Source organism: Rhincodon typus, chromosome 3 (assembly GCF_021869965.1).
Source record: "Rhincodon typus isolate 14 chromosome 3, sRhiTyp1.1, whole genome shotgun sequence".
Taxonomy (NCBI): domain Eukaryota; kingdom Metazoa; phylum Chordata; class Chondrichthyes; order Orectolobiformes; family Rhincodontidae; genus Rhincodon; species Rhincodon typus.
In genome coordinates this window covers 7,839,974-7,865,933 of record NC_063334.1, presented here as the reverse complement: position 1 = coordinate 7,865,933, position 25,960 = coordinate 7,839,974, and the positions used below count along the sequence as shown (strand labels likewise).

The following is a 25,960-nucleotide window of genomic DNA, read 5'->3' as shown; positions in this document are numbered from 1 at the left end:
GACAGAAGGTATTGGTACAAGGCTGTTCGCCTGACTGGAACTTGATGTGCAGTGGTGTATACAGGGTCAGTGCAGGATATTTTATTGTTTGCAATATTAATAAATGATGTAGATGAGAATGTGGGATAAATTTGCAGATGACACAAAGGCTGGCAAGGTAATTGACAGTGTGGAGGAAGGTGTTAGGTTACAGGAGGATATAAACGGGTGGTCAGGTGGGCAGATCAGTGGCAGATGGAATTTAACCCTGATAAATGAGAGGTGACTTTGGGAGAAGGAATAAGATAAAGGAGAACTCAGTGAATGGCAGCAGACTAGGAAGCTCAGAGGAACTGAGGAATCTTGGGGGTGCTTGTCCACAGATCCCTGAAATGGTTAATATGGTAGTTAAGAAGGCATATGGGACATTTGCATTTACCATTGTGGCATTGATTATAAGACAGGGAGGTTATGTTGGAGCTGTCCAAAAGTTTGCTTAGGCCACAGTTGGAGTACAGTTTGTCGTCTCAGTCACTACACTTCAGTAAGAACGTGATTGCATTGGAGGGGTACAAAGGAGATTCACCAGGATGTTGCCTTCGATGGAGCATTTCAGCGATGAAGAGAGACTGGTAAGCTCAGGTCATTTTTCTGGGAGCAGAGAAGGTTGAGGGAATGATCGGATAGAGACAAATAAGACGGGATGCAATGGACTAGTGGTATTATCAAGCAATTATTAATCCAAAAACTCAATTAAAGTTCTGGGGACTGGGTTTGAATCCCACCATGGTAGATGGTGGAATTTGAACTCAACTTTTAAAAAGAAACATCTTTAACTAAGAATCTACTGATGACCATGAAACCATTGTCGGAAAAAGTTTATGTCCTTACCTCACCCACCATAACAGGAAAGAGAAACAGTGTTAATATGTCAGATGGTGGAGTTCCATATTGACGGAAGCTGTCAGTCCTGCTGAGTATTTCCAGCACTTTATATTTTTATTTCTGATTTATAGCATACACAGTAGTTTGTGCATTTAAGGAAGAAACAATGTATTTTTGGTTCACAACTAGTTATATGGATTTTGAAATCATGCGGTGGGAGGGGGAAGCTTTTCCAGCTTGGATAATTAACCAGCCAGCGATGGGAAACACCAATTTTCAAGTTAACACTGAGGAACTTAACGCACTGTCTCCCTGCCCCATAGCTGACCTTTGAATTCAAATAGAGAACAGACAGCTGTCTGACAGATTAGTATCATCACCTGCCTATAATTATCCTCATCTCATTCACTGAGAGATATTAAAAGTAACTGGTATTAATTCTTGCACAAATTAACATTCTGGGATACCATACATGGGTGATTTGAGGCATGACTTGTAGTAAGTGTAGAATATTTGGGAGAAATAAATGAGCCTTACTAAAGCTCTCTGCAACAGATGATTTCCTTGCCTCATGTCTGAATCTGTTATAGACAAATTTGATACAGGTATAATGGACCAACAATTCTATTAATAGTGCATTTTGCAATTACCAGGATGGTAGTTGAAGACTTCCTGCATCTACCAATTCTAATATCCCTGTCATGGTAGACTGAGTGAACATGAGATGAGATCAGAATCGGTTTGAATCAAAAATTCTCTTTATTCCAAAGTAAGGTGAACACACACGAGCAACAGACATGATCTGATATATGTTGTTCAACTGGCAAAACTTATCCATGCACACTTACATAAAAATAATGAACATGCAACATTACCCCAGCAGGCTGTGGGTACCTGGGTACAGATCACTGATTGTTGATGGGCAGTAAGATCATTGTCTCCAGTGCTGGCTGGTATTTGGAACCTGGTGGTAGGATATATGCTGGCCAGGGAAGGAGGTGGTGGTGATGGTAAAAGTGGTGAAGATGTGCAGTGAGATCACCCAGTGAAACCTCAATTGAGCTGATAAAGGGCTGGAATTATTTTTGAGGCCAATCACTCCTGCTTTACCTGGTCCATCATAAAGTAATTGAACATTGTTTGGACAGTTTAGTGACAGGGCTTCACCCTGTCTTTTAGGATCATAGATTAGGATGCTGCATATATAAAACCAGTGGATGGAGGTTGCACCACACAGGCATTTTTTTAATATATATATTGGCATCCAAAGTGTATTGTCACATCTCTCAACTCATGACCTTCCTCCTCAAAAAGGTGGGTTCTCCCAAATGGTGATGAATGGACTGCTAGGACAAGAGCTGGTAAATGGTCTGATGCAATTTTGAAGGAGTTACACTCCCCTGTTCGGATGGATGGAGTTAAAGTTAGCCCTTGCTAATTTCCAAATGCTGATCGGCAAATGTTATATTTATATCCTATACACCTTCTTCTAATTGCATTCCCTCGACCTACTTTTTGCACCTTTTCATTTTGCAAGTTTTAGTCACTGCTAGAAAAGCAATTGGCTAGAAATTCAACTAGACCTAAAAATGGAGGCAAGGGAGTCTGTGGGACATGTTGCACATATGTGTTAATGTAGTCTCATGGATTGAGTTAAATTGGCAGCATGGAATTATCTTCTCCACCTGTGGCTTCAGACCTGTTGTAGTGGGCCTGGATCAGGCTGCGTGCCTGAGACACTGACGGATTATCAGAGGCAGGCAGGAATGCAGGTTTAAGCAACAATCAATGATTTCATTGAATGGCAGAGCAGGTTAGAAGGGCTGAATGGCCTACTCCTACTCCTAATTCTTATGTTCAAGTGGCACTTCAACGTGGCAGGCATCTTTTAAAGGAATGTGCACACTGACTGCAGGAAACAGGAAATGATTCTAAAAAAGCACTCACCGCAAGACAAGGTTCCTACATTCCCAAATACCACACTTGAGGCTCTGGCTCAGGCACTGCACAGGAAGAGGGAGATATTGCTTCCGAATAGTCTTCCAGGCAACACCTCAGCCTCAATGAGAAGCTACATAGGAGATTGATATTTAGTTCTCAGGATATTATTCCAAAGCAGGAACACGTTCAATGGTCTCACTCACAGTTAAAGAAAGAACCCCAATTCTCACATCTTGTAGTCTCTTCTCACATTTCCAACACTCACCGCAGCCTCACTGCCCACAGCATTGTCTTTCCCAATTTCCCATCAGTTTCCTACAATTGTCGCACAAACCTTCATCAGTTTTCAAACTTTACTTCCCTACACCTGCCACCTTACACACAGAGTAGAAATCTAGTCTGAAAATCATTTCCCTGAACACTCAGAAAACTCATTTCTTGCAGGAGAAGGTTGCAGCTGTGCCTGAAAGCCACGAATAGGAGGTGGCTGCTTGCACATCCAATCCTGAAGTGAAAGAAAAGGAAGTGTTCATACGGCACAAAATGGTTCTCGGCTGTGATGACTGGCAAAGCAATGTTACAAAGGGTTTCTTCAAACCTTATCCTCTTTTCCCCTTCTGATTTCACATTGCACCCAGAAGATTGTAAGATGCAGGAGCAGAAATAGATCAATCAGCCCATCAAGTCTACTCTGCCATTCAATGAGATCATGGTTGATTACCTCCTCCACTTTCTTGCTTTTTCTTCATAACTCTTGATTCTAACTGACTAAAAATCCGTCTTTCTCAGTCTGGAATGTACTTAATGACTCAGGCACAACAGCCCTCTGTAGTAAAGAATTCTACAGATCCACTCACATTTGAGATTTATCCTCATCTCTGTCTTAAATGGGTGACACTTTATGCCAGATTATGAGCTCTGGCCCTAGACTCTCTCACATGGGAACAAGCTATCCGTATCTACCCTGTCAGGTCCCTTAAAAATCTTGTATGTTTCAACAAGGTCGCCTCTCATTCTTTTAAACTCCAATGCTTACAAGTTCAACCCACTCAACCTCTCCACATAAGTCAATTCCTCCACACCCAGGACCAGCCTAGAGAATCTTCTCTGGACTGCCTCAAATTCCAATAAATCGTTCCTTGGTACAAAACTATTCACAGTATTCCAGTGGTGGTCTGACTAGTGCCTTGCATAGTGTTAGCAAAACCTCCTTATTTTTCAGCTCCATTCCCTTTGAAATAAAGGCCAACATTCCCCATGTATTTCTAATTAACCACAGAACTTGAATGCTAGCTTTTTGCGATTCATGCACGAGGACCCCCAGATCCCTCTATTCTGTAGCTTTCTGCAGCCTTTCTCCATTTAAATAAAATTTAGCTCTTCAATTTTTCCTGCCAAATTGGATAAGCTCACATTTTAATCTGCCCTATTTTTGCACACTCGCTTAACCTTTCTTTATTCCTCTGCAGACATTTTGTGTTATCCTCACCACCTGCTTTCCCATCTATTTTTGTGTCACCTACAAATCTAATGGATGGTACATTTACTTGTCTCATTTATGGCATAAAATGCTCACCAAGTACATTTTAAAATTTGTCTGCCTCTGCTGCCTTCCCAGGAAATGGATTCCAGATTCCCACCACCTTCTAAAGGAAAAAAGCTTTTCCTCAAATCCACTCTTAAACCTCCTGCCTTTCCTCTTAAAATTTGTCCCCTTGCTATTGAGTCTTCAATGAAGGGAAAAAACAACTGCTTTCTATCCAACTTATACTTATCATACTGAGGATCTTATACTCCTCAATCAGATCCGCTCTCAGCCTTCTCGACTTCATAGAAAACAACCCGAGCTTATCCAGCTTCTCTTCAAAGCTAAACTCCTCCATCCCAGCAACATCATAGTGAATCTTCCCTACACCCCCTCGAAAGCAATACTCGGTTCATGTCCTTATACATCAGTCACTGAAAGTGAGAATACTGTTGCAGCAGGCAGACAAGAAGGCAAATGGTCTGTTGACTTTCACAGTGAGTGGATTTAAGTACAGGAGCAGAGATGTCTTTCTACAATTGTACAGGACACTTGTGAGAACATACCTGGAGTATTGTATGCAGTTTTGATCTCCTTATCTGAGGAAGAATGTTCTAGCTATGAAGAGAGTGCAACAAAGATTTACCAAACTGATTCTTAGGATGGCAAAGCTGACATATGAAGAGACACTGGAAGAATGAGGGGGACCGTACGTAAATCTATAAATTTCTAACAGGACTAGAACAGGTAAACGCAGGAAAAATATTCTCAATGGCCAGGATGTCCAGAACTAGAGGTCATTGTCCAAGGTTACTGCATGGGTCATTTAGGACTGAGGTGGGAGAATTTCTTCAGCCAGAGAATGGTGAGACCAAAATATCTTGTTTTCACGAGGGAGTTAGATACAATTCTCCAGGCTAAAGGGATCAAATGTATGGGAGGAAAGTGAGAACAGGGTACCAAGTTGGGTGATCAGCCATGATCATATTGAATGGTACAGCAGACTTGAAGGGCCAATTTGCCAACTTCTGCTACTATTTTCTACGTTTTTATGTACTGCAGAATACTCAGCTTCCATATCCTAGGGCTAGGTTACCTATGAATGCCACAGATGTAATTCACAAAGTGTGATATGTATTAAGCAGTTTGAATGGAGAATTCCAACTCTGTCCTGTCTTTGTATTTTGTGCAGAGCATGGGGATTATTCTGCACAACATGGAGCGAGTGGTCAACTCAAACATGATAACCCAATTTCACAAATGTATGATCCCCTATATATAAACTAAATAACAAATATTTTACCACTTCTTATGTTTGGATGTTTAAAGGTAAAGGTGTCTCAATATGGTGAGTAGAACATATTAGTTACTGAGTAAGTGTTTGCAAGCTGGTCAATGCATTAATCCCTGAGACATCCATTTTATGTCTGGAATACTGGTGCAGAGTTATCAGAAACCTTATAGCTGTCCAGGTGAATTAGCCCACACAAGCAGTCAACTGAAAAATACTGGATCCTAAATAATTGTTTGCATGAACTATCAATACATGGACTTTATATTACAAGATAGTCGTCACAACATGGACTACAGAAGTGTGGGACTATCATGACCTGGCTGGTACATGAGTCAAAAATCCCAGAACTCACAGTATACATGCTGAGACATTGCCACAACATTGTTGGTCTGTGTGCCAGGGATGTCACGGTATTGCTAGGGCTATGTGACTGAGCAGAGAAATGGAACTGAACTACACAGAGAATGAAAGCAATAAAAGTAAAACTGATTAACAATATACTATTAAAAGACAAATGTCACATTTAAGCATGCATTAAAGAGAAAAATACCCATAAATAAATGGATCAAAGCAAGGATTTAGTAACCCAAAAAGAAATAAAAAGTGATTGACAGGATCAGGTAACTTGTGGTGTAGATCGCGATCAAACCAATACCAAATTCCCATCAAGTAGTATGGAGTCCAGCAGATCATAAAAGAAGTGGCAAACGCTATTGTCATTTTTATTGTTTTCTTGCGAGCTAATGATAAGGCATTGCTGGATCGGCTCAGCTTCATCTCTGTAAAATAAATATTTACAAAAATTTAGCACCATCAAGCAATGTAGAGGTCAGCAGTGAACGCTAAGTTGCATATTACAGTAAATACGACTCTGGGGTTTTGTATGGTTCTAAGGTAGCTCTGAGGAATGATGATGGATAGTCCTCAGTGTGAGTAAACTAGAAAACAAGCTGATCTCAATAAAATCAAGCAGTTGTACCTTCTAGCATGTCCATTTATCTTCACAGACTGCTCTGTTCTTCCCAAAACTTTGCAGTGACATTATCCACCACCATCCCTAATCTTACACACAATTTAAGGTTGTACAAAGAAAAGACAAAGAAAATTGGGATTTCTTGGTTTCTCTTGGTCTTTCATTTCTGGGACCCAGAATTGCTGGAACGTTAGTACTGTCTCATTAACAACGATAATATGGAAAATGATTAAGTTGATTGAAATTGGCATTTTCTATGGGAAAAAGGACACTCAATTTGATATTGCAGTTCAGGTAAGAGGAATGGATGTTCCTAAGTTGGTAAAGTAAAACAAATTATAATACACAAGCTACCCTATTATATGCCCACTCACCTGAGAGGCAATTTTACAAGAGCTCATAATTAATACAATTCTATCCATTTTGCAATTCATCCTAGACAGATATCAACCCCAGGATGCTCATATTGTTCTGGATATTTCCAGCAGATATTAAATTGCATATTGTTTTAGGTATTTAGTCAATTAAATTTTTATGGAATTACTGATTCTGCTTTCATCAGTCTTTCAAGCAGTACATTCCAGATCATAACTCATTGTAAATAAAATATTACGTTTAACTTCCCTCAGGTTCTTTTGCCAATGATCTTATATCTTTGTCTATACGTTATCAACTGTCCTGCTGTTAGAAACAACAGCTTTGATATTAATCCACATACATTCAATCCTGTGGGTGGGAAAAAAATCAGTATCTGGTTAAAAGAAGGCAAAAATTGCTCAACCTTTTCCCAATCCAAAGCTATTCTCCATGACTTCTAACTGTTAACAGGGCATTTGAGTGCCCAGCTCTGAACAGACAGGAACCTCATAAACATGTTTAAGTTGGGTTCAAATGACATGTTGAGGAGAAGGCAGTTGAATGGCAAAAAAAAGGCAGCAATGGCAGGCCTGTGTTCATTGAAATCCCTACCCACCCAACAGGTATTGAAGCCTCCTTGATCTCTTGGAGAAACAATGATATCTTCGGTAGCAGTAATTACTCGCTAATGAGTATGATTGCCCATTGAGGTAGTATCTTGTCACTGGCCATGTGTTCTTTGGGTCCTTGATGAGCCCAATACTGGAGCAGCATCTCCAAACATGGAGGTGGCAGTTGCCCTTGGCCTTGAGATCACTGACTTTCCTTTCCTAATTCTACCAGCCTCCATCACTTCCTCTGGCAGCTCATTCCATTCACATACCACCCTCTGCATTAAAAGGTTGCCCCTTTTAGGTCCCTTTTAAATCTTTCCCCTCTCACCTTAAATCTTTGCCTTTTATTTTTGGACTCCCTTACCTTGGAGAAAAAGACCTTGAATATTCATCCTATGATTTTATAAACGTCTATAAGATCCCCTCTTAGCCTCCAACACTCCAGGGAAAATAGCCACAGCCTATTCAGCCTCTCCCTGTAGTTCAAAATCTCTAACCCTAGCAACATCCTTGTAAATCTTTTCTGAACCCTTTCAAATTTGACAACATCTTTCCTATAGCGGTGAGACCAGAACTGAACACAGTATTCCAAAAGTGGCCTCACCAATGTCCTGTATAGCTGCAACATGACCTCCCAACTCTAATACTCAATGCACTGACCAACAAAGGCAAGCATGCCGAACATCTTCACTACCCTGTCTACCTGCGACTCCAATTTCAAGCAACTATGAACCTGCACTCCAAGGTCTTTTTGTTTGGCACAACTACCCAGGACCTTACTATTAAGTGCATAAGTGCTGCCCTAATTTGCCCTACCAAAACGTATCACTTCACATTTATCTAGGTTAAACGCCATCTGCCACTCCTTCGCCCACTGGCCCATCTGTTCAAGATCCTGTTGTACTCTGAGGTAACTTTCTTCGCTCTTCACTACACAACCAATTTTGGCGTCATCTGCAAATTTACAAACAATACCTCCTGTACTCACATTCAAATCATTTACACAAATGACAAAAAGCAGCTCATCATGCTGTTGATCACAGGCACCTTCTCTTCTACCAGGGAAATGATACTCATTCCTTAGGATCCCCCAAAGGTCCCCAGTGGCATTCTGCACTTTCTTCTCCAACAATGCAGCATAAATCCCTAGAAATGATTCTGTACAATGTATGCATTCTAGTGGATGTAGTGAGGTAAGAATCAGGCAATTGCAAAATAGGTAACATTGCAAGCCTTTGACAATTGGGCTGTCATTTCTGGCAGGGTAATGACAATAAATGGAGGTGACTACAGTCAATACTGATGAGATGAGGATTGGAGTCACTGGCACTGATAAGAAGGAAACAGGAGATGAGGATATAAAAGGAGAGCAGATGAGAGGATATGCATTGAATCAGTTTCATTTATTCTAATGAAAGTGCAGCAGGCATAAGGAGTGACGAGATATAGTGAGTGGGATTGCATTGCAGGGGTAAAAAATAGCTATGTTCTCACTTTTCCTAACCTGGTCAGGTCATTAAACTGCTTGCAGCACTGAATCCAAGACTTTAGGATGACATTCCTGCTGTTCACCTTCTCTGACAGTTCCAAAAGAGCCTTTTGGTGGTGGCAGCTTGTGTCCTTCACCCACTCACTGAGAACAATTCCTCCCTACTGCTCCTGTCCCCAGCAGTCAAACCAGTATGTATCTGAATGTCTTTCTCTTCTTCTACTCATCCTTTAACTTTCTGGTTTATCTATTATAATGCAAATCAACAAACTTCCTACTGTATTTCTACTGTGAACTGGGCGTTTTAAATAGTTGAGGGGAAATTGTGGAACGTGGATCCACATCAAGTCTGCTTATGTGCAGAACATGTACAAAATCTGGAGGCATAATGATAATGAGCCAACCCTGTTAAACTTGGACATTTCTGGCTTCTTCCATGTTATTCCCCATCAATCCCTAACCATTCTCTGTTCATGTCTCCTCGCTAATATCATGGCCAATATCTTTTTTCCAACTTCTTACAATTTAGAACAGCTCTATTATGTGTCCTTCTAATGTCCTGTGCTCTAAAGAAAATGACCCTAGTTTTTTTTAGCCATACCATATCACTGAAGTTCCTCATCTTTGGCCAGATTATCATAAACCTATTCTGCACCATCTCCAAGGCTTTTACGTCCTTTGTAGAATATGGTGAATTGAATGCAGCTGCCTAAACAATGATTTATGAAGCTTTGGCATAACTTAAGAAAACAATCTAAAACTTTATGAATCACTGCATCATGTAATATAGCCTATAAAGAGGTCATTCAGCCCATTTACCTGTGTTAGCTCTAGGAGAGTTACTTCATTAGTCCTACGTACTCATTCTCTTTCATAGTTCTGCAATTTTGCTTTCCTTTCAAGTACTTATCTAATTCTTGGTTTAACTTTTTAAGTCTCCATACTTGCTAAAATAATGTGATTTTGAATATGTTCATTAAAAATTCCCCCACTCACTATTGATCCAAATCATCTGCTTTTTAAAAACCCCATTGCACAGTTACAGTTTTGCTTACTAATGCTCAATTCTAATCCACTTGGACATTTTAACTTAATGAAGTTACCCCTCCCCTAGTTAAGCAGTTTTACATGAAGGGTTGGTTGGTTCTGTTGGATGGACAGCCGGCTGGTAATGCAGAAGTACTCTAACAGCATGGGTTTAATTCCTGTTCTGGCTGAGATGTTATGAAAGTCTCACTTTCTCAACCTTGCCCTTTGTCTGAGGTGCAGTAACCCTCAGGTTAAACTACCACCAGTCATCTCTCTCTCTAATGAGAGAGCAGGACTATGGCAACTTTATTTTTACTTTTTTTACACTTGATTGTACCTTGTTCTTTTCCATAATTTTTCTAAACCAGATGTTATATGAGTTAACAAATGCACTTTTTCAGAAACATGCTCAATTTGCCTTACTTCATGCCCCAGAACCAAATCTAGTATATCCTTTCTAATTAGAATGGAAGCATATTGATCAAAAAAAAAGTTATCTGATACACATTTTAGGAATTCTGTCCCCTTGCTAAATTTTACACTGTTACAATCTCAGTGTGTATTAGAATTATTGAATTCAGAAATACAATTTTTCTTTAAGTGTAAAGAAATATAAGTCTGTTGGATTAGTTTTAGTTGCCTCAGGTGATCAGAGAGGAAATTCAGATTGGGGTTTAAACCCTTTTTCTTGTCTCTCCTAGGCAGTCTCCTGATACTGGTTGGGATAGCAAGTGTCTGTACTTTTATACACAAGACACTACTATTATACGAGGCAACCTGGATAGAATGATAAGCCTTTTCTTGTCCATCATTTTGTGTATGCCTGATAGAAATTCCTGTGATTAACACCTTTATATATGTATAAGCTCCACTTTAAACAAACAAATGTTTTGTATTCTTTGTCTCAACACACTGGCTACAAGTTTTAAAAGAATCTTCAGGGGTACAGAAAACACTAATTTGATCTAAGAAAACACTTACTGTCCCTGAACATGCCATGAGGTTACATTGGTGAGCAAGATCATGTGAAATTGCATCACTTCCTGTGATGATATATAGTCTCATTAGTATATCACAACCCTTATATGACAATGATGAACTACTTCTTTAAGTTATTTAAAATAATTAATTTACTTTAATCTGATGTATAATATATTTTAACTCCAGAAATATGCTTGGCACTAATTACATTGTATCGTTTTCTGAATTAGGAACATATAGGATCATTTCGATAGTAGGTGACTAGAAAGTTTTCTAAACATATTTCAAGCATACGGTTATCTTTTGGGTTCAGGACACTTGTCACAGTGATGATTATTCTGGAATTGCAGATCAGCATGATGAGTAGAGGGATAACAAAAAGAAATCCAAAGGTGAAGAGGTTGTAAAATTTCTGGTCCAGCTCTCCATGAAAGCTTTCAAGGGTCGCGCACTGTGAGAAGGGGTACGGTTCTGAGTAATGGATCATTTTGAAGAGGAATAGCTACAAAAGAATGAAAAAGAAAAACACAAAATCAATTATAAAAAACAGTGCAATTCCTTATATTTGTTCTCTGAATCTGGGCAAGACTTTTTTTATTATCCTCTTCCTAATTGCTCTGGAATGTGGTGGCCCTCCTTTTTCAACTTTCGAAGTTCAATGTGGGGAAGCTGCTCAGTTCTTCTATACTGAGTAGCTTGTCAAGCCACTTTGAAGGACAGTGAAAGCTTCAATCATATTGGTGTGGGGTCACAAGTGGGCAGATTTCTTTCCCCCAACAGCAACTACTCTTAAATGTGGCAGGGGGAGTGTGATAGCACTTTGACTATAACTCTCACATCTCTATGACAACTAAAGCCAAGAATCTGATAAGTCACTTGGTAGTACAGAACTTTAATATTGCTGAAAAAGGATATATATTTTGTTGATGCTTTTCATCTTGCACTCAACAGGACAATTCAGGAGAAACACCAAAGTAAAGGGAAAACGGCATTTGAACTGTACGAGGTGTTGGCAACTATTCTATGAATGGTAGAGATGTTGCCATGTGTAATGCACCAATTAATGATGCTTCACAGTTAACTCCCAAACTCTGTTTATTCAGTTAGCAGCCAAACTTTGTTTAAATCTTAAACAAGCAGGTTGAGTCTGATTTGGTTAGCATTGTCCCGAGAAATGTACAACAGAGTGGCTGTCACCTACTTTGTTGCATCGAAGCAGGCACCGTGTATGTACATTTACTTTCTGTATGCAAAGATCAGAGACCTGTGTACTAATATAGGTATGTTCCAGTACACACAAGTGCACTATCTGGCAAAGCCATTTATGTGTCTGTCTGATTTACCATATCTGTTCGCAACTTCCTTGTTATGAAGTTTGTTACCCCCCCTCTGTATTTTGTATTACTTTTCCAAGTTTTATATCAGCTGCACAACATCATAATCATGTCTTGCATACCCAAATCCAGGTTGTTAATATATTTGACCCCCTTGTATAATTTCCACATCTCCGGAAAACAACTATTCACCGCTTTGAGCCAATTTTCAATCCCTGTCTCTGTCTCTTTAATCCTATGGGGATAATTTAGCTAACATGTTTGTCATGAGAAATTTTGAGATCAAATAAATTCTGACATGACCAACCTAGTCTCTCAAGTTCAAATGATTCACTTGTATTATTGGGGTTAATCTGGTTGAAGAGCAAAATAAATGCCTTCATTGAGTTGGAGAGATTTTGAGGTGAAAGTGCAGCAAGCTCTTGTGGAACTGTACTTCAGCAGGACTTAGTGCTTTCAGATAAGGGTGAAGGATGGGAATACCTGGGAGGAAAGATAAATGGAGTGTATCTTCACCATGACAACTGCAAAGCTCTATAGTGGTGGAGGCAGAATGCCAGGATACAATAAATAAAACAATGAGATTCTGCAGTGGGAGGCAGGTATGGTATTTCAGGATGATTGAAGTAACATAGGCCAAGAGGTCCTCAAACCTATAGTTATCTTATGATTTTGTAAGAATTTCAACAGAAACTTTTATTTATGTGGAACCTTTAACACACTGGCCAAAGAGAAGGAAACATGAAGACAAGTAACCAAAAGCTTCACCAATGAGCTTGATTTTAAGAACCATCTTGAAAGAAATTTTGTGAAGGAATTCCAGAGCTTAGGGACTTCTCTGCTAAAGATTTGGCTGCTAACTCTGAAGTTAAGGAATGCACAGGGACCAGATGAGAAGAATGCAGAGTGGGGAGCATGGTGAATCAATGGTTATCACTGCTACCTCACAGTGCCGGGGACCCAGGTTTGATTCCAGCTTTGGGTGACTGGTTGTGTGGCATTTGCACATTCTCCCCTTGTCTGCGTGGGTTTCCTCCAGATGCTTCAGTTTCCTCCCACAGTCCAAAGGTGTGGAGGCAGGTGAGATGGCCACAGTAAATGTGGGATTACAGGGGTAGGGTGGGTGCTTGCAGGTGGGATGCTCTTCAGAAGGTCATTGCAGGCTTGATGGGTTGAATGGCCTCTATCTGCACTGTAGGGTTCTATGATGATTCCAGATGATTGCAGAAATGGAAGAGGTTACAGAGATAGGGAAGGGAGATACCATACAACAGATTTAAATGTAAAAATTAGAAATTTTAATTCAAACCTCTGAGGACTCGGAAGCAATTTCAGTCACTGAGCACAGCTGATGAACAAACATGACTTGGTGCAAATTAGGATATGAACAGCAGTGCTTTGGATGACCTTAAGTTTGCAAAGGGTCAGAGATAGGAGGAAAGCTGGGAAAGCATTGAAACATCCAGTCTCAAGTTAACAAGCATAGAAAAGAGGCAGTAGCAGATGGGCTGAGACAGAGATAGCAATATTTTGGAGTTGGAAGTATGTGCTCTTTGAAGTCTAAGAAAAATGGAGTTGGAAGCTGAACTCAGGGTCAAATAGGATACTCAGGTCGCAAGGGGATAGCAAGAACTGGAGATGCTGGAGTCAGAGATAACACAGTGTAGAGCTGGAAGAACACAGCAGGCCAGGCAGCATCAGAGGAGCAGGAAAGTTGATGTTTAGGGTCGGGACCCTTCTTCAGAAATGGGGAGGAGGAAGGGAGCTCAGAAATAAATAGTGAGAGGAGTCCCTATTTATGAGCTCCCTTCCCTCTCCCCATTTCTGAAGAAGGATCCCGACCTGAAACATCAGCTTTCCTGCTCCTCTGATGCTGCCTGGCCTGCTGTGTTCATCCAGCTCCACACTGTGTTATCTCAGGTTGCAAAGAGTCTGGTTTGGCCTCAGTTGGGGGATAATTAGGAACAGAATTATGACAAGGGCTGAGGAAAGGCTCATCAATCTTCCCAATATTTAATTGGAGAAAAATTGGGGTATTCAGGACAGGAAAAACAACTGACAAATCAGAGGTAGTGGAGGAGCCAATGGAGTGGAGGTGGTGGTAAGGTAGCACAGGCTGTACCATTCCCTGAAACATAACATTATTGAGAAAACATTTTTTTTGTTGATTCCTTAATGACTCTGCATATGCAGCAAGTTGCTGAAAACAGAGGAGGCACAGGTTCTGTTGTATTTATTGCATAGATCCGAGTCTAGAGAAGCAGTGTAACTTTAAGATAGTTAGATAATATCACAGTATGTTACATTCCAGCTTCACCTTGAGAGGTAGCAGTATACTAGTAACCTGCTTGCAGTTAGTATATGTTTGCTCTTATATAGCCTGTAAGAGCAAAACCCAGAAAAATGAGATCTCATAACAGGATAAATAGTTAGAGATAGTAGGAACTGTCGATGCTGGAGTCTGAGATAACAAGGTGTGGAGCTGGATGAACACAGCAGGCCAGGCAGCATCAGAGGAGCAGGAAAACTGACGTTTTGGGTCTGGACCCTCCTTACAGTTAGTTAGTTTTCTTAGTAAAATCAACACAGCCGTCTCAACAAAAAAACCTGGTCTTCATGGTATACGATTTAAGTACTAACACATTGGGAACATTCAGACCATATCATACTGAGAGTAGCATTTTACCCAGAAACTGCAGCATCTTTGCTGAGTTAGCTGATATCAACTGATTTTGATGCATTTGGGTAAGAGAAACTGGAGTGACCTGGGATACCCATTCTAGATTGTATACTTGGTGGAAATAGTACATAATCATTACCAACATTATGATGGGAAAAGGATAGAGCTAGTACAGCAGTTTTTACTTTGTTGTCTCAAGAGGAAGCTAGGTCATTTATATACACTTCAGGCCACATGTTTTCTTTCTGAAACATCTTAAACAGTATAAATAACTAATGATGCATTTGTTTTTTTGAAACAGATTTGTTTTCTTTTCCAATTATCTTTGTTAAGTATTTGTGAATGGGTCTGTTCAAGAACTTGCCATTGATCACAATTCTTTCATTGATTACGAATCAAAATCCATGGGAATTCCCTGCTTACACCATTGCGGGAGATATAAAGATTATACTAAACAGAAACTGACCATTGAATTCTGATGAAAGGTCATCAACTTGAAATGTTAACTCTGTTTCTCACTCTCTGCTGATGCTACCAGATATGTTTAGTAATTCCAGTAGGTTGCGTTTATTATAGAAACAGGGTATTTGTGCCAACTGTCCATACTATTGTTTATTCTCCATACAAGCCTCCCCCATCCCTCTTCACCTAATCCAGTGAAAGCTTTTAATTTTTTCTCCGACATGCAGTTAACTTGCTCACCTTTCAATGCATTAATCACCTCCAAGTTCCATATCCTAAACACCTTCGAGTAAGGAGAATTCTTTCAAATTACCAGTTAAGTTTATTATGGTCAGCTTTATATTGTGGACAGCTTCTCGACAAATGGAAACAACTTTTTTTTATGTCTATGCAATCAAACACTTTGTAATATTAATCAGGTCAACTCTTATCCTTCTCTTTTCTACAGAAGCGGCAAAGCATTTTTGGTCTATCTTCACTGTTTTGATGCTTTAAATTTGTTTGTACCGTCTGCATCGCATCTATATGCTTCTTATGATATGCAAACCAGAACTGTGCCCACTACTACATGTGGTATAATCAAGGTTCTAAATAAGTTTTAAATAACTTGTCTGCTTTGTCATTCTATCCCTCTAGAAATTAAGCTTGCTATTCGATCATGTTTTACATGGGTTTATAAATCAATACTGCTGCTGTTGATGTTTATATAGCTGTACTTCATCTCTAACCCATTCAGGCTCGTTTGCTTGAAGAAGTATTTGAGCTCTTAATGCTTTCTACCAAAAAGGATTGCTTCACACTTATCTACATTGAAATTACTTCTGAATGAGCAAACTTAGAGTGGGATCAGCCACTTAGCCCCTCAAGCCTGCTCCATCATTCAATAAGATCATGGCTAATCTGATTATTCCACATTCCCGTCCACACTCTTGCTTATTAAGAATGTATCTACCATAAAAGTGTTAAGAGACTCTCCATCCACAGCCTTTTCAGATAGAATTCCAAATATTCATGACCATCTATGAGAAAAAAATCTCATTAATCTTAAAGTGATTTCCCCTAATTTTGAAATCCTAGTCAATCATGGGGAAACATCTATTCTGCCTGTACCTTGTCAAGATTGCTCAGGATCTGATATGGTGGGGGCTGCTATCAAGAAAGAACGTACATGTGACCCATATGGTTCTGCAGGAGGCGTTCCACTTCATCTCAGTCCAGTTACATTTCTGGTCTACGTTAACCTCAGGATGTTGATAGTGGTGGATTCAACAATGAGGTAGTTTTATTGTTTCTTGGAGGTGGTTGTTGCCTGGCACTTGTGTGACATAAATGTTACTTGGCAATTCTGAATATTGCCCATGTATGCTGAATGGTTGTGTTTGTGGATCTTGGAAGGAGGTAAAAGCAGGCTGCTTGGAGGTTATGAAGGAAAGATCTTCAGGGAAGATGTGCAAACTGATGCTTGCTTTCCTTTTACTTATACATTGGATTTAATAAATTCAATTAAACACTTAATCCCACATGAAATCTGATAGTTATATTTTCAGTTTCAAAATATTTTCCCATTACATCTTTAAATAAAGATTGCATTACCTTTCCTACTAGCAATATGAAACTATAGGGACTTATACAAAACTTGTTTTTAAACACAGGAATTACACCAGCTGCCTGCCACTTCTTATATTTATAATTCTAAAGTGCCTCAATAATGTTTTCCGTTTTCTTAATATCTGCAAATGCATTCCATCCAGACCAATGGATTTATTCTTTTGAAGTTTGGTAAGGTTATCAATTATCTTTCCCCTTTCTATTAGACACTGCACCATTCACCACTACTTCCCTAAGTAGTTTTGGAATGGTCAAATAATGGCTTTGTAGACAATTGCCATATCTTAAGATTTTTATAGGTAACAGTTTTGAGTGTGTTTAATGTGCGGTATTGTCCATTGCGATGGATTTGAGTCATCTAGCATCATAAGTAATCCAACTGTATTTAGTAAACTATATTTCACTGTATTTTTGAAGTGGCAGGGAATTGTATTTGATTGAAGTTATGAAAGCCCAATTCCTAGATTACCTGGGAGGTCAATGAAATGAAGACTGAGATGCTCCAGATTCATTTCACAGTCTGTGTTGTTAGGTTGTGGCAGTACAATGGGCATAAGTTTCCAGGGTTAACTATGCGAAATCAGTCAGGGATTCTTTTCTAAATGTAGCCGGTCACCTCTGCTGGTGGGTCTGTATAGATGGGTGAATCAGCTGAGTGTGATCCCTGGCACACACATGAATGAGGATTACATGTGTAACGTACCAGACCGTTTTTCAAGGAATTTCAACTGAGAAATACAATTAATAATCTCAGTAGAGTACATAATTTGGAACATTAGAGGGAAATCAAACAAACAAGGTAGGGTTATGTATAGAATATAGATAAGTCATATAACACAATGTGGAGGTTATAATAGACTTGACCTGACTGACAGTTTGTGTCAATTTGATGATAATTGCCAAACATAAAAAGCAAAGTTAAATCTTCGGCTTGCAAAAATTAGCTTCAGAAACATCTGGTAATATATATAGTTAGAGCAGCAAAGCTTTAAATGTCCATAATGCTTTATAAAATTCTACACAGCAATGATTCTTAAAGACGTGCACATCAGTATAGGGTTCACACCTGAGGTAAAGCCAAGACCATGCTGAAGAACCAAGCCATCACGATCATACATGTTCCAGTGCAGATACATCCAGTTGCACTTTTCAAGGGTTTAGTAATCGCCAAACATCGATCCACACTGATCACCACCACCATGAATGCAGGGCAGTACATGGAGAAGAGTTTGAAAAAGTTTAGGACCTTACAAAGAAATCCGCCACCGTACCATTGCACTGTGATGTTCCAGGCGCCATCCATTGGCATAACAATCAGGGTCTGTAGCAAATTGGCTGCTATAAGGTTCTTGAGTAGCAACTTGATCCGTGATCCCTTTTTCTGATGCTGTTTGGATAGCTTCACCAGGAAAAGTATATTGCCTGTAATGGACAAGATCATGAGGAAGAAGGTGATGGCCACTCTAACCACACCTGAAATTGTCAGTGTTGGCAATTGTAAGGAATGGTTGAACACAGTGGCTGACAGGCTGTCATTGAGAGGAAAGAATAAATCTTTTCTGAATTCCACGTAGCTCACTACAGTATCATTCTTCTGGGAGATGAAATCCATGGTCTTGGGAGCAGGAAAGTGAATCTAACTGAGTCTATGTGAGTATAGCCAACTGTTAGCTTGCTGTTTCTTCCTCTGTGCCTGCAGCAATCTAGCAAGTTCGAAATTCAAGCACAGGTAAATATATCTGCCACTAATGTTTATGAAACACTGATAATGATCAGAGCATTTAATCCCTCCACAAATGTCTGCAGCACACTTGATTTTATTTGCTTGCAGTACTGGTTTGGTCCTTGCAGTAAATTATATTTCTGCCTCATTTCATTATTTTAAATTTGATCCCATTAGTTTTTTAGTAAAATGTAAGTCTGCTTTTGGTTTATTGATAATAGCAAAAGGCAACAACTACGCCCTTTCTCAATTCAATTTGCAATGTTCGGAATATTGGCAAGATACAAAGTATCATGGAAAAGGACGAGAAAGAAGCATATTTTGTAAAAGTATGTATTTGCAAAAAAGTAAAAGTTTAATTATCAAATAGAATTCAGTTCTTCATTCATATATATGCTCCAATTTTCAGACCACTTAAAATATCTGAGAAATAATTTTACGGTTTTTGGACCAGACTTTTGTGTCAGACTGGGAAGAAGTGAGTCAGGCCATTTAAGGTTGCTGAAAGGTAAACCTTTCTCCTAATTTTACTCCTACCATAGTTTGTCTCCGAGAGAGATGGGCAAAGAGAGCTTAGGTCCTATGAGCTGGGATGTAATGTGGGAGATAGGCTGATTAGAAGGCACACCTTGATTTATAGAGACAGGAGTCCAACTACCAACATCATTCAAAAGTCCTTTAAACCTCAAGCACTCAACTGCCTCCAATTCCTCATATGCCTTGCACATCATTTCATGCTCGCCATGTCCCCTCTGTGCACTCACACAACTGCCTTGCTGCTTCAAACCCCCAGATGAATATGTTACTTGAAAGGTGGTGCAGGTCAGAGGTTTTTAGGGACTTGGGACAAGGGAACCAGCTCTAGGGGACATGAGACCTGCACAAGTTAGATCATTTGCACCTAAACAGAACCAAAACCAATTTGTTTTGCTAAACAATTGCTAATACTATCAGGGAGGGTTTAAAATAATTTGGGTAGCATGTCGGGACCTGAATGTAACATTAGAGAAAAATACCAATGTAAACAGAATATTAGGAGTAATATTACTACTAGAGTAAGAAATATCACATTATTACATTGCTGGATCTGGTTCACAGGAATGAAGTGGGCATAGTGGATTAACTGGTATAAGAACATAAGAACTAGGAGCGGGAGTAGGCTGTCCGGCCCTACGAGCTTGCTCTGCCATTCAATAAGATCATGGCTGATCTTTTCCTGGACTCAGATCCACTTACCCGCGTTCTCACCGTAACCCTTAATTCCTTTATTGTTCAAAAAAAATCTACCTTATCTTTAAAAACGTTTACTGAAGTAGCGTCAACTACTTCACTGGGCAAGGAATTCCATCGATTAACAACCCTCTGGGTGAAGAAGTTCCGTCTCAATTCAGTCCTAAATCTGCTCCCTCTAATCTTGAGGCTATGCCCTCTTGTCCTAGCTTCACCTGCCAGTGGAAACATCCTCTCTACTTCTATCTTATCTATTCCCTTCATAATTTTATATGTTTCTATAAGATCCCCCCTCAATCTTCTGAATTCCAATGAATATAATCCCAATCTACTCAGTCTCTCCTCATAAGCCAACCCCCTCAACTCTGGAATCAACCTAGTGAACCTCCTTTGCACCCCCTCCAGTGCCAGTACATCCTTTCTCAAGTAAGGAGAGCAAAACTGCACACAGTACTCCAGGTGTGGCCTCACCAGCACCTTGTACAGCTGCAACATAACCTCGCTGCTTTTAATCTCAATCCCTTTAGCAATGAAGGACAAAATTCCATTTGCCTTCCTAATTACTTGTTGTACCTGCAGACCTATCTTCTGTGATTCATGCACAAGGACACCCAGGTCCCTCTGCATAGCAGCATGCTGCAACTTTTTACCATTCAAGTAATAATCCTTTTTACTATTATTCCTACCAAAATGTATGACTTCACATTTATTTACATTGTATTCCATCTGCCAGACCTTTGCCCACTCACTCAATATATCTATGTTCCTCTGCAAAGTTTCACAGTCCTCTGCACACTTTGCTCTACCACTCATCTTAGTGTCATCTGCAAACTTTGACACCCTACACGTGGTCCCCAACTCCAAATCATCTATATAAATTGTAAATAATTGCGGTCCCAACACCGATCCCTGAGGCACACCACTAGTCACTGACTGCCAGCTAGAATAGCACTCATTTATCCCCACTCTTTGCTTCCTTGTGGTCAACCAATCCTCTATCCATGCTAATACTTTACCCTTAACGCCATGCATCCTTATCTTATGCAGTAGCCTCTTGTGCAGCACCTTGTCGAAGTCCTTTTGGAAATCTAGGTACACCACATCCACTGGCTCCCCATTGTCCACCTTGCTCATAACGTCTTCATAGAATTCCAAAAGATTTGTCAATCATGACCTGCCCTTCATGAACCCATGCTGCGTCTGCCCAACGGGACAATTTCTATCAAGATTCCTTGCTATTTCTTCCTTGATAATAGACTCAAGCATCTTCCCCACTACAGAGGTTAAGCTAACCGTTCTATAATTCCCCATCTTTTGTCTACTTCCCTTTTTAAATAGTGGCGTCACATTTGCTGTTTTCCAATCTGCTGGGACTGCCCCAGAGTCCAGCGAATTTTGGGAAATTACCACCAGTGCACCTGCTATTTCTCCCGCTATCTCTTTTAGTACCCTGGGATGCATTCCATCAGGGCCAGGAGACTTATCAATCCTTAGCTCCATTAGCTTGCCCAACACTACCTCTTCCGTAATAATGATTGTTTCCAGGTCCTCATCTACCTTCATCTCTTTGTCAATTGTTATTGGTGTCCTCCACTGTGAAGACCGATACAAAATACCTGTTCAATGCCTCAGTCATTTCATCATATCCCATAACTAAATTCCCCTTCCCATCATCTAAAGGGCCAACGTTTACTTTAGCCACTCTTTTTCGTTTTATATATTTATAGAAACTTTTGCTATCTGTCTTTATATTCTGTGCTAGTTTTTTCTCATGTTCTATCTTACTTTTCTTTATAGCTCTTTTTGTGGCTTTCTGTTGACCTTTAAAGTTTGCCCAATCTTCTAGTTTCATGCTGTTTTTGGCCACTTTGTATGCCTTCTCTTTCAATTTGATAGCCTCCCTTATTTCTGTAGACACCCATGGCAGATTACCCCTTTTCTTACAGTCCTTCCTTTTCATTGGAATATACTTTTGCTGAGCACTTTGAAAAATTGCTTTGAAAGTCCTCCACTGCTCGTCAACTGTCCCACCATAAAATCTTTGTTTCCAGTCTACTTTAGCCAAGTCCTCCCTCATTCTATTGTAGTTCCCCTTGTTCAAGCACAGGACCCTGGTATTGGATTTTATCTTCACACTCTCCATCTGTATTCTAAATTCAACCATACTGTGATCACTCCTTCCAAGAGGATCCCTAACTATGAGGTCATTAATTATTCCTGTCTCATTACACAGGACCAGATCTTGGATAGCTTGCTCGCTCGTCGGTTCCATTACATACAGTTCAAGAACTGTACGCTCAATGAACTCCTCCTCAAGGCTGCCCTGACTGAGCTGGTTCGACCAATCTACATGTAGATTAAAATCCCCCATGATAATTGCCGTACCATTTTTACAGGCATTAGTTATTTCTTTGTTTATTGCACGCCCCAATGTGATGTTATTATTTGGTGGCCTATAGACTACGCCTATCAGTGACTTTTTCCTCTTAGAATTTCTAATTTCCACCCAAATGGATTCAACCTCATTCTCCATAGAACCTATATCATCTCTCAGCACTGCCCTGATGTCGTCCTTGAATATCAGAGCTACACCACCTCCCTTACCTTCCTGTCTGTCCTTCCGAATAGTCTGGTACCCTTGGATATTTAACTCCCAGTCATGACTATCCTGTAACCATGTCTCTGTAATGGCTACCAAATCATATTCATTCGTGATGATTTGTGCCGTTAACTCATCAACCTTGTTACGAATGCTACGAGCATTCAGGTAAAGTGCCTTTATGCTAGCTTTCTTACCCTCATGATTTCCAACATCTCTAATAATATCTCCTGAGTTATCCTTCCTTTTTGCTTCTTTCATAGTCTGCCTTGAACCTAAACCCTCCTGCACACATGCTAACCTGCTGCTTACCTTTTTATTTACCATCATACTCCCTGTCGTTTTCCCTTTCCCTTCCCCCCAACTCACTAGTTTAAAGTCCTAGTGACCACCCTATTTATCCTTTTCGCTAGAACACTGGTTCCAGATCGGTTCAGGTGGAGACCGTCCCATCGGTACGATCCAGCCGCTGCCCAAATATATTCCCGGCAGTCCCTTGGTCCTTGCTGTCGCCTCTCCCTCTGCTCTGAAAAATGAAGGCAGGAGTGGAGGAACATTAAGGGGCTGGTGATCATTGTATCATAAGGTTTATTTCAACTGTGAAAAAAGGACAAGGGAAAGTCCAGAGTAATGATAATTAACTGAGCATTTAAATCACTTCAGACCATTACGCTAGAGAACCCAAGTGGTGTTTTAGTTGTCAGTTTTGAATACACTCCAATGGGAAAAGAACTCTAATGCATCTCAACTCATAAGCAATGAGAGCTAATGTAATGGCCAACCTACATTTCACGACAGACCTCTATTAGAAGCCCTTGAAATAAAAGCACATCTACATTACAATACAGCATCAAATAGTAACATTTGAACTTGTCAAAACATTTAACACTTCACTGTCAGAATGTTCTCCTCAGCAAGTGTGATCATGAAATCTCCAACAAGCTGGTGTTTTTCAGGACTTCTTAGCCTGCACCAGGAAAGGGAAGTAGGACAGGGGAAGATATTCAAATGAGACTTACAATGGCAATTGCGACCTCAGAAGAGGTGCTTGCAGGGTTGGGATGTAAGGCCTTCCCAATCCTCAGAAGGCCAGAAAACAAGGCACAGGGTTGGGACAGGAAAGAAATTCATTTTTGCAGTTAAAAAAAACTTCAAGATTTTAGATTTTCCAATTCCATTTCCACCTCTATCAGGTGATGAAAATCTGGTCCATCATGCTTATAGTACTTTCTGATTAGTGCAAAGAACAGCTTACATTGATATAACGTGTGTCATGCCTTTAGAATGTCTTACAGCCAATAAGCTACCTTTGAGGTAAAGGCCATATGACCTTAAGATGTAGGAGCAGAAATAGGCCATTCAGCCCATTGACAAGGAAAGCATTAATTTTCTAGACAGGGTATTTAAATTGTACAATGGCAAAAGTTAGCAACAATTTTTAAAATTCAAAATAACTGACACACTTCTAAACACAAAAAGCTTTCACCCGAAATAAACATGCTAATAACTAAAAATCCCTTCACAATCATAACAACAAGCTACATTTCGATAACACACATAACATAGAAAAGTCTGAAAGCACTTGAGGAAAATGGACTTCAAGCCATAATGGAGATTATGACAGTGACCAAAAGTGACTTTATCAAGTTGAATTTAAGAAGAGTCTTAAGAAGGAGTTCATGTGATAATGAGACAGTAAGATTTAAAGAGAGAATTCCAGCAAGAATGACTTACGTGGCTGAAGAAGTGTGTAATTCCAATGGTGGAGTTAAGGGACAGAGTCAGAGGAACGGAGTTCCAGCCAGAACTGAACTGAACTGAATAATTTATTGTCACTTATATTTAAGAAATACAGTCGTCTGTTTCCATGCTGTATAACTCTGACTGACTGGAGTCTATTCTGCCATTCAAGGAGATCATGGTCGATCTTTTTTGCCTTATCCATATAACCCTTATTAATTAAGAATCTGTATATCTCAGCCTTGAATATACTTAACAACCCAGCCTCAATGGCTGTCTGCAGTAAAGAATTCCACAGTTTCATTACCTCCTGAGAGAAGAAATTCATCCTTGTTTCTATCTTAAATGGGCAACTCCTTACTCTGCAATTTTGCCCTCTGGTCCCAGACTCTCACACATGAGGAAACATCCTCTCTGCACCTACTCTGTCATAGCAACTGAGGAACATAGGAACAGGAGTAGGCCATTCAGCCCCTCCAGTCTACTCCACGAATTAACAAGATCATGGTTGATCTGTGGCTTAATTTTATATGCCTTCCTTGGGCCCATATCCCTTGATATCCTTGCTTAATAAAAATTTGTCTATCTCAGATTTAAATTTATCAATTGAATTAGCATTGACTACTCTTTGCACATAGAAATGCTTTCTTACATCTATTCTGCGTGGTCTGGCCCTAATTCTTAGCCTATGCCCCCAGCTCTAGAATCTTCAACTTGTGAAATAGTTTATCTTTGTCTACCCTGCCACTCCCTGAAGACCTCAATTAGATTACCCCTTAACCTTCTAAATTCTAAAGATCAAAAGGTCTAATTTATCTAATTCCTCCACAAAACTTAACCCCTGAGTTCCAGTTATCATCGTTGTAAACCTGCTTTGAACTTCCTCCAGGGACAAAACATTCTTCCTAAGGTGTGAAGCCCAGATCTGCTCACAGTACTCTAAGTGGGGTCTAACTAGAATTTCTATAACTGCAGCATAACATCTGCGTCCCTATAGTCCAGCCCTTTAGAGGTGAAGGCCAACATTCCATTAGCCTTCTCAACTATTTTCTGCCCCTGTTCTTGGCATGTTAATGAGCTATGCACCTGAATCCCCAAATCACATTGGATATCTACTGTAATTAACATTTTCCTTTTAAAAATTCCCTGATCTATCCTTTTTCAGTCTGAAATGGAAAACCTCACACTTGCTTATATTAAATTCTACCTGCCACAGCTTTGTCCATTCACCAAATGGATCAATATCCTGTTGTAATTTTATGCTGTCATCAACACTCTATATAATGCTGGCCGATTTTGTGTCAGCCAATTTGGATATTTGACTTTTTATTGCCATTGTCCAAGTTGTTAATGAATATTGTGAATGATTGAGGCCCCAACACAGATCCCTAGGGGATACTATTAGCCATATCCTGACAACTTGAGTACTTACCCATTCTTCAAACTCTCTGTTTCCTGCCACTCAACCAATTTGCTACCCATGTCAGTAATTTTCCCTCAGTTCCATGGGCTTCCAC

General features: G+C 39.8%; 1 protein-coding gene across 1 annotated transcript; it reads right to left on the bottom strand.

The window, feature by feature from the left end:
* Positions 1–6,158: 6,158 nt before the first annotated feature.
* LOC109924953 (gonadotropin-releasing hormone receptor-like) lies at positions 6,159–18,763 on the bottom strand. The gene is made up of 3 exons (XM_020524926.1): positions 18,218–18,763; positions 11,362–11,569; positions 6,159–6,403 (listed from the first exon to the last, which is right to left on the bottom strand). The coding sequence occupies exons 1-3, from the start codon at positions 18,761–18,763 to the stop codon at positions 6,159–6,161; spliced, it is 999 nt and encodes a 332-aa protein (XP_020380515.1).
* Between the last annotated feature and the right edge of the window lie 7,197 nt (positions 18,764–25,960).

Excerpts from the sequence above, each read along its gene's own strand:
- LOC109924953 (XM_020524926.1), bottom strand. The coding sequence starts at position 18,763 with ATGGATTTCATCTCCCAGAAGAATGATACTGTAGTGAGCTACGTGGAA. Across the intron at positions 11,570-18,217 it reads TGGTCTTGGCTTTACCTCAG|CTATTCCTCTTCAAAATGAT; the intron begins GTGTGAACCCTA and ends ATTCTTTTGTAG. Across the intron at positions 6,404-11,361 it reads CCTGAACCCAAAAGATAACC|AGATGAAGCTGAGCCGATCC; the intron begins GTATGCTTGAAA and ends TTTATTTTACAG.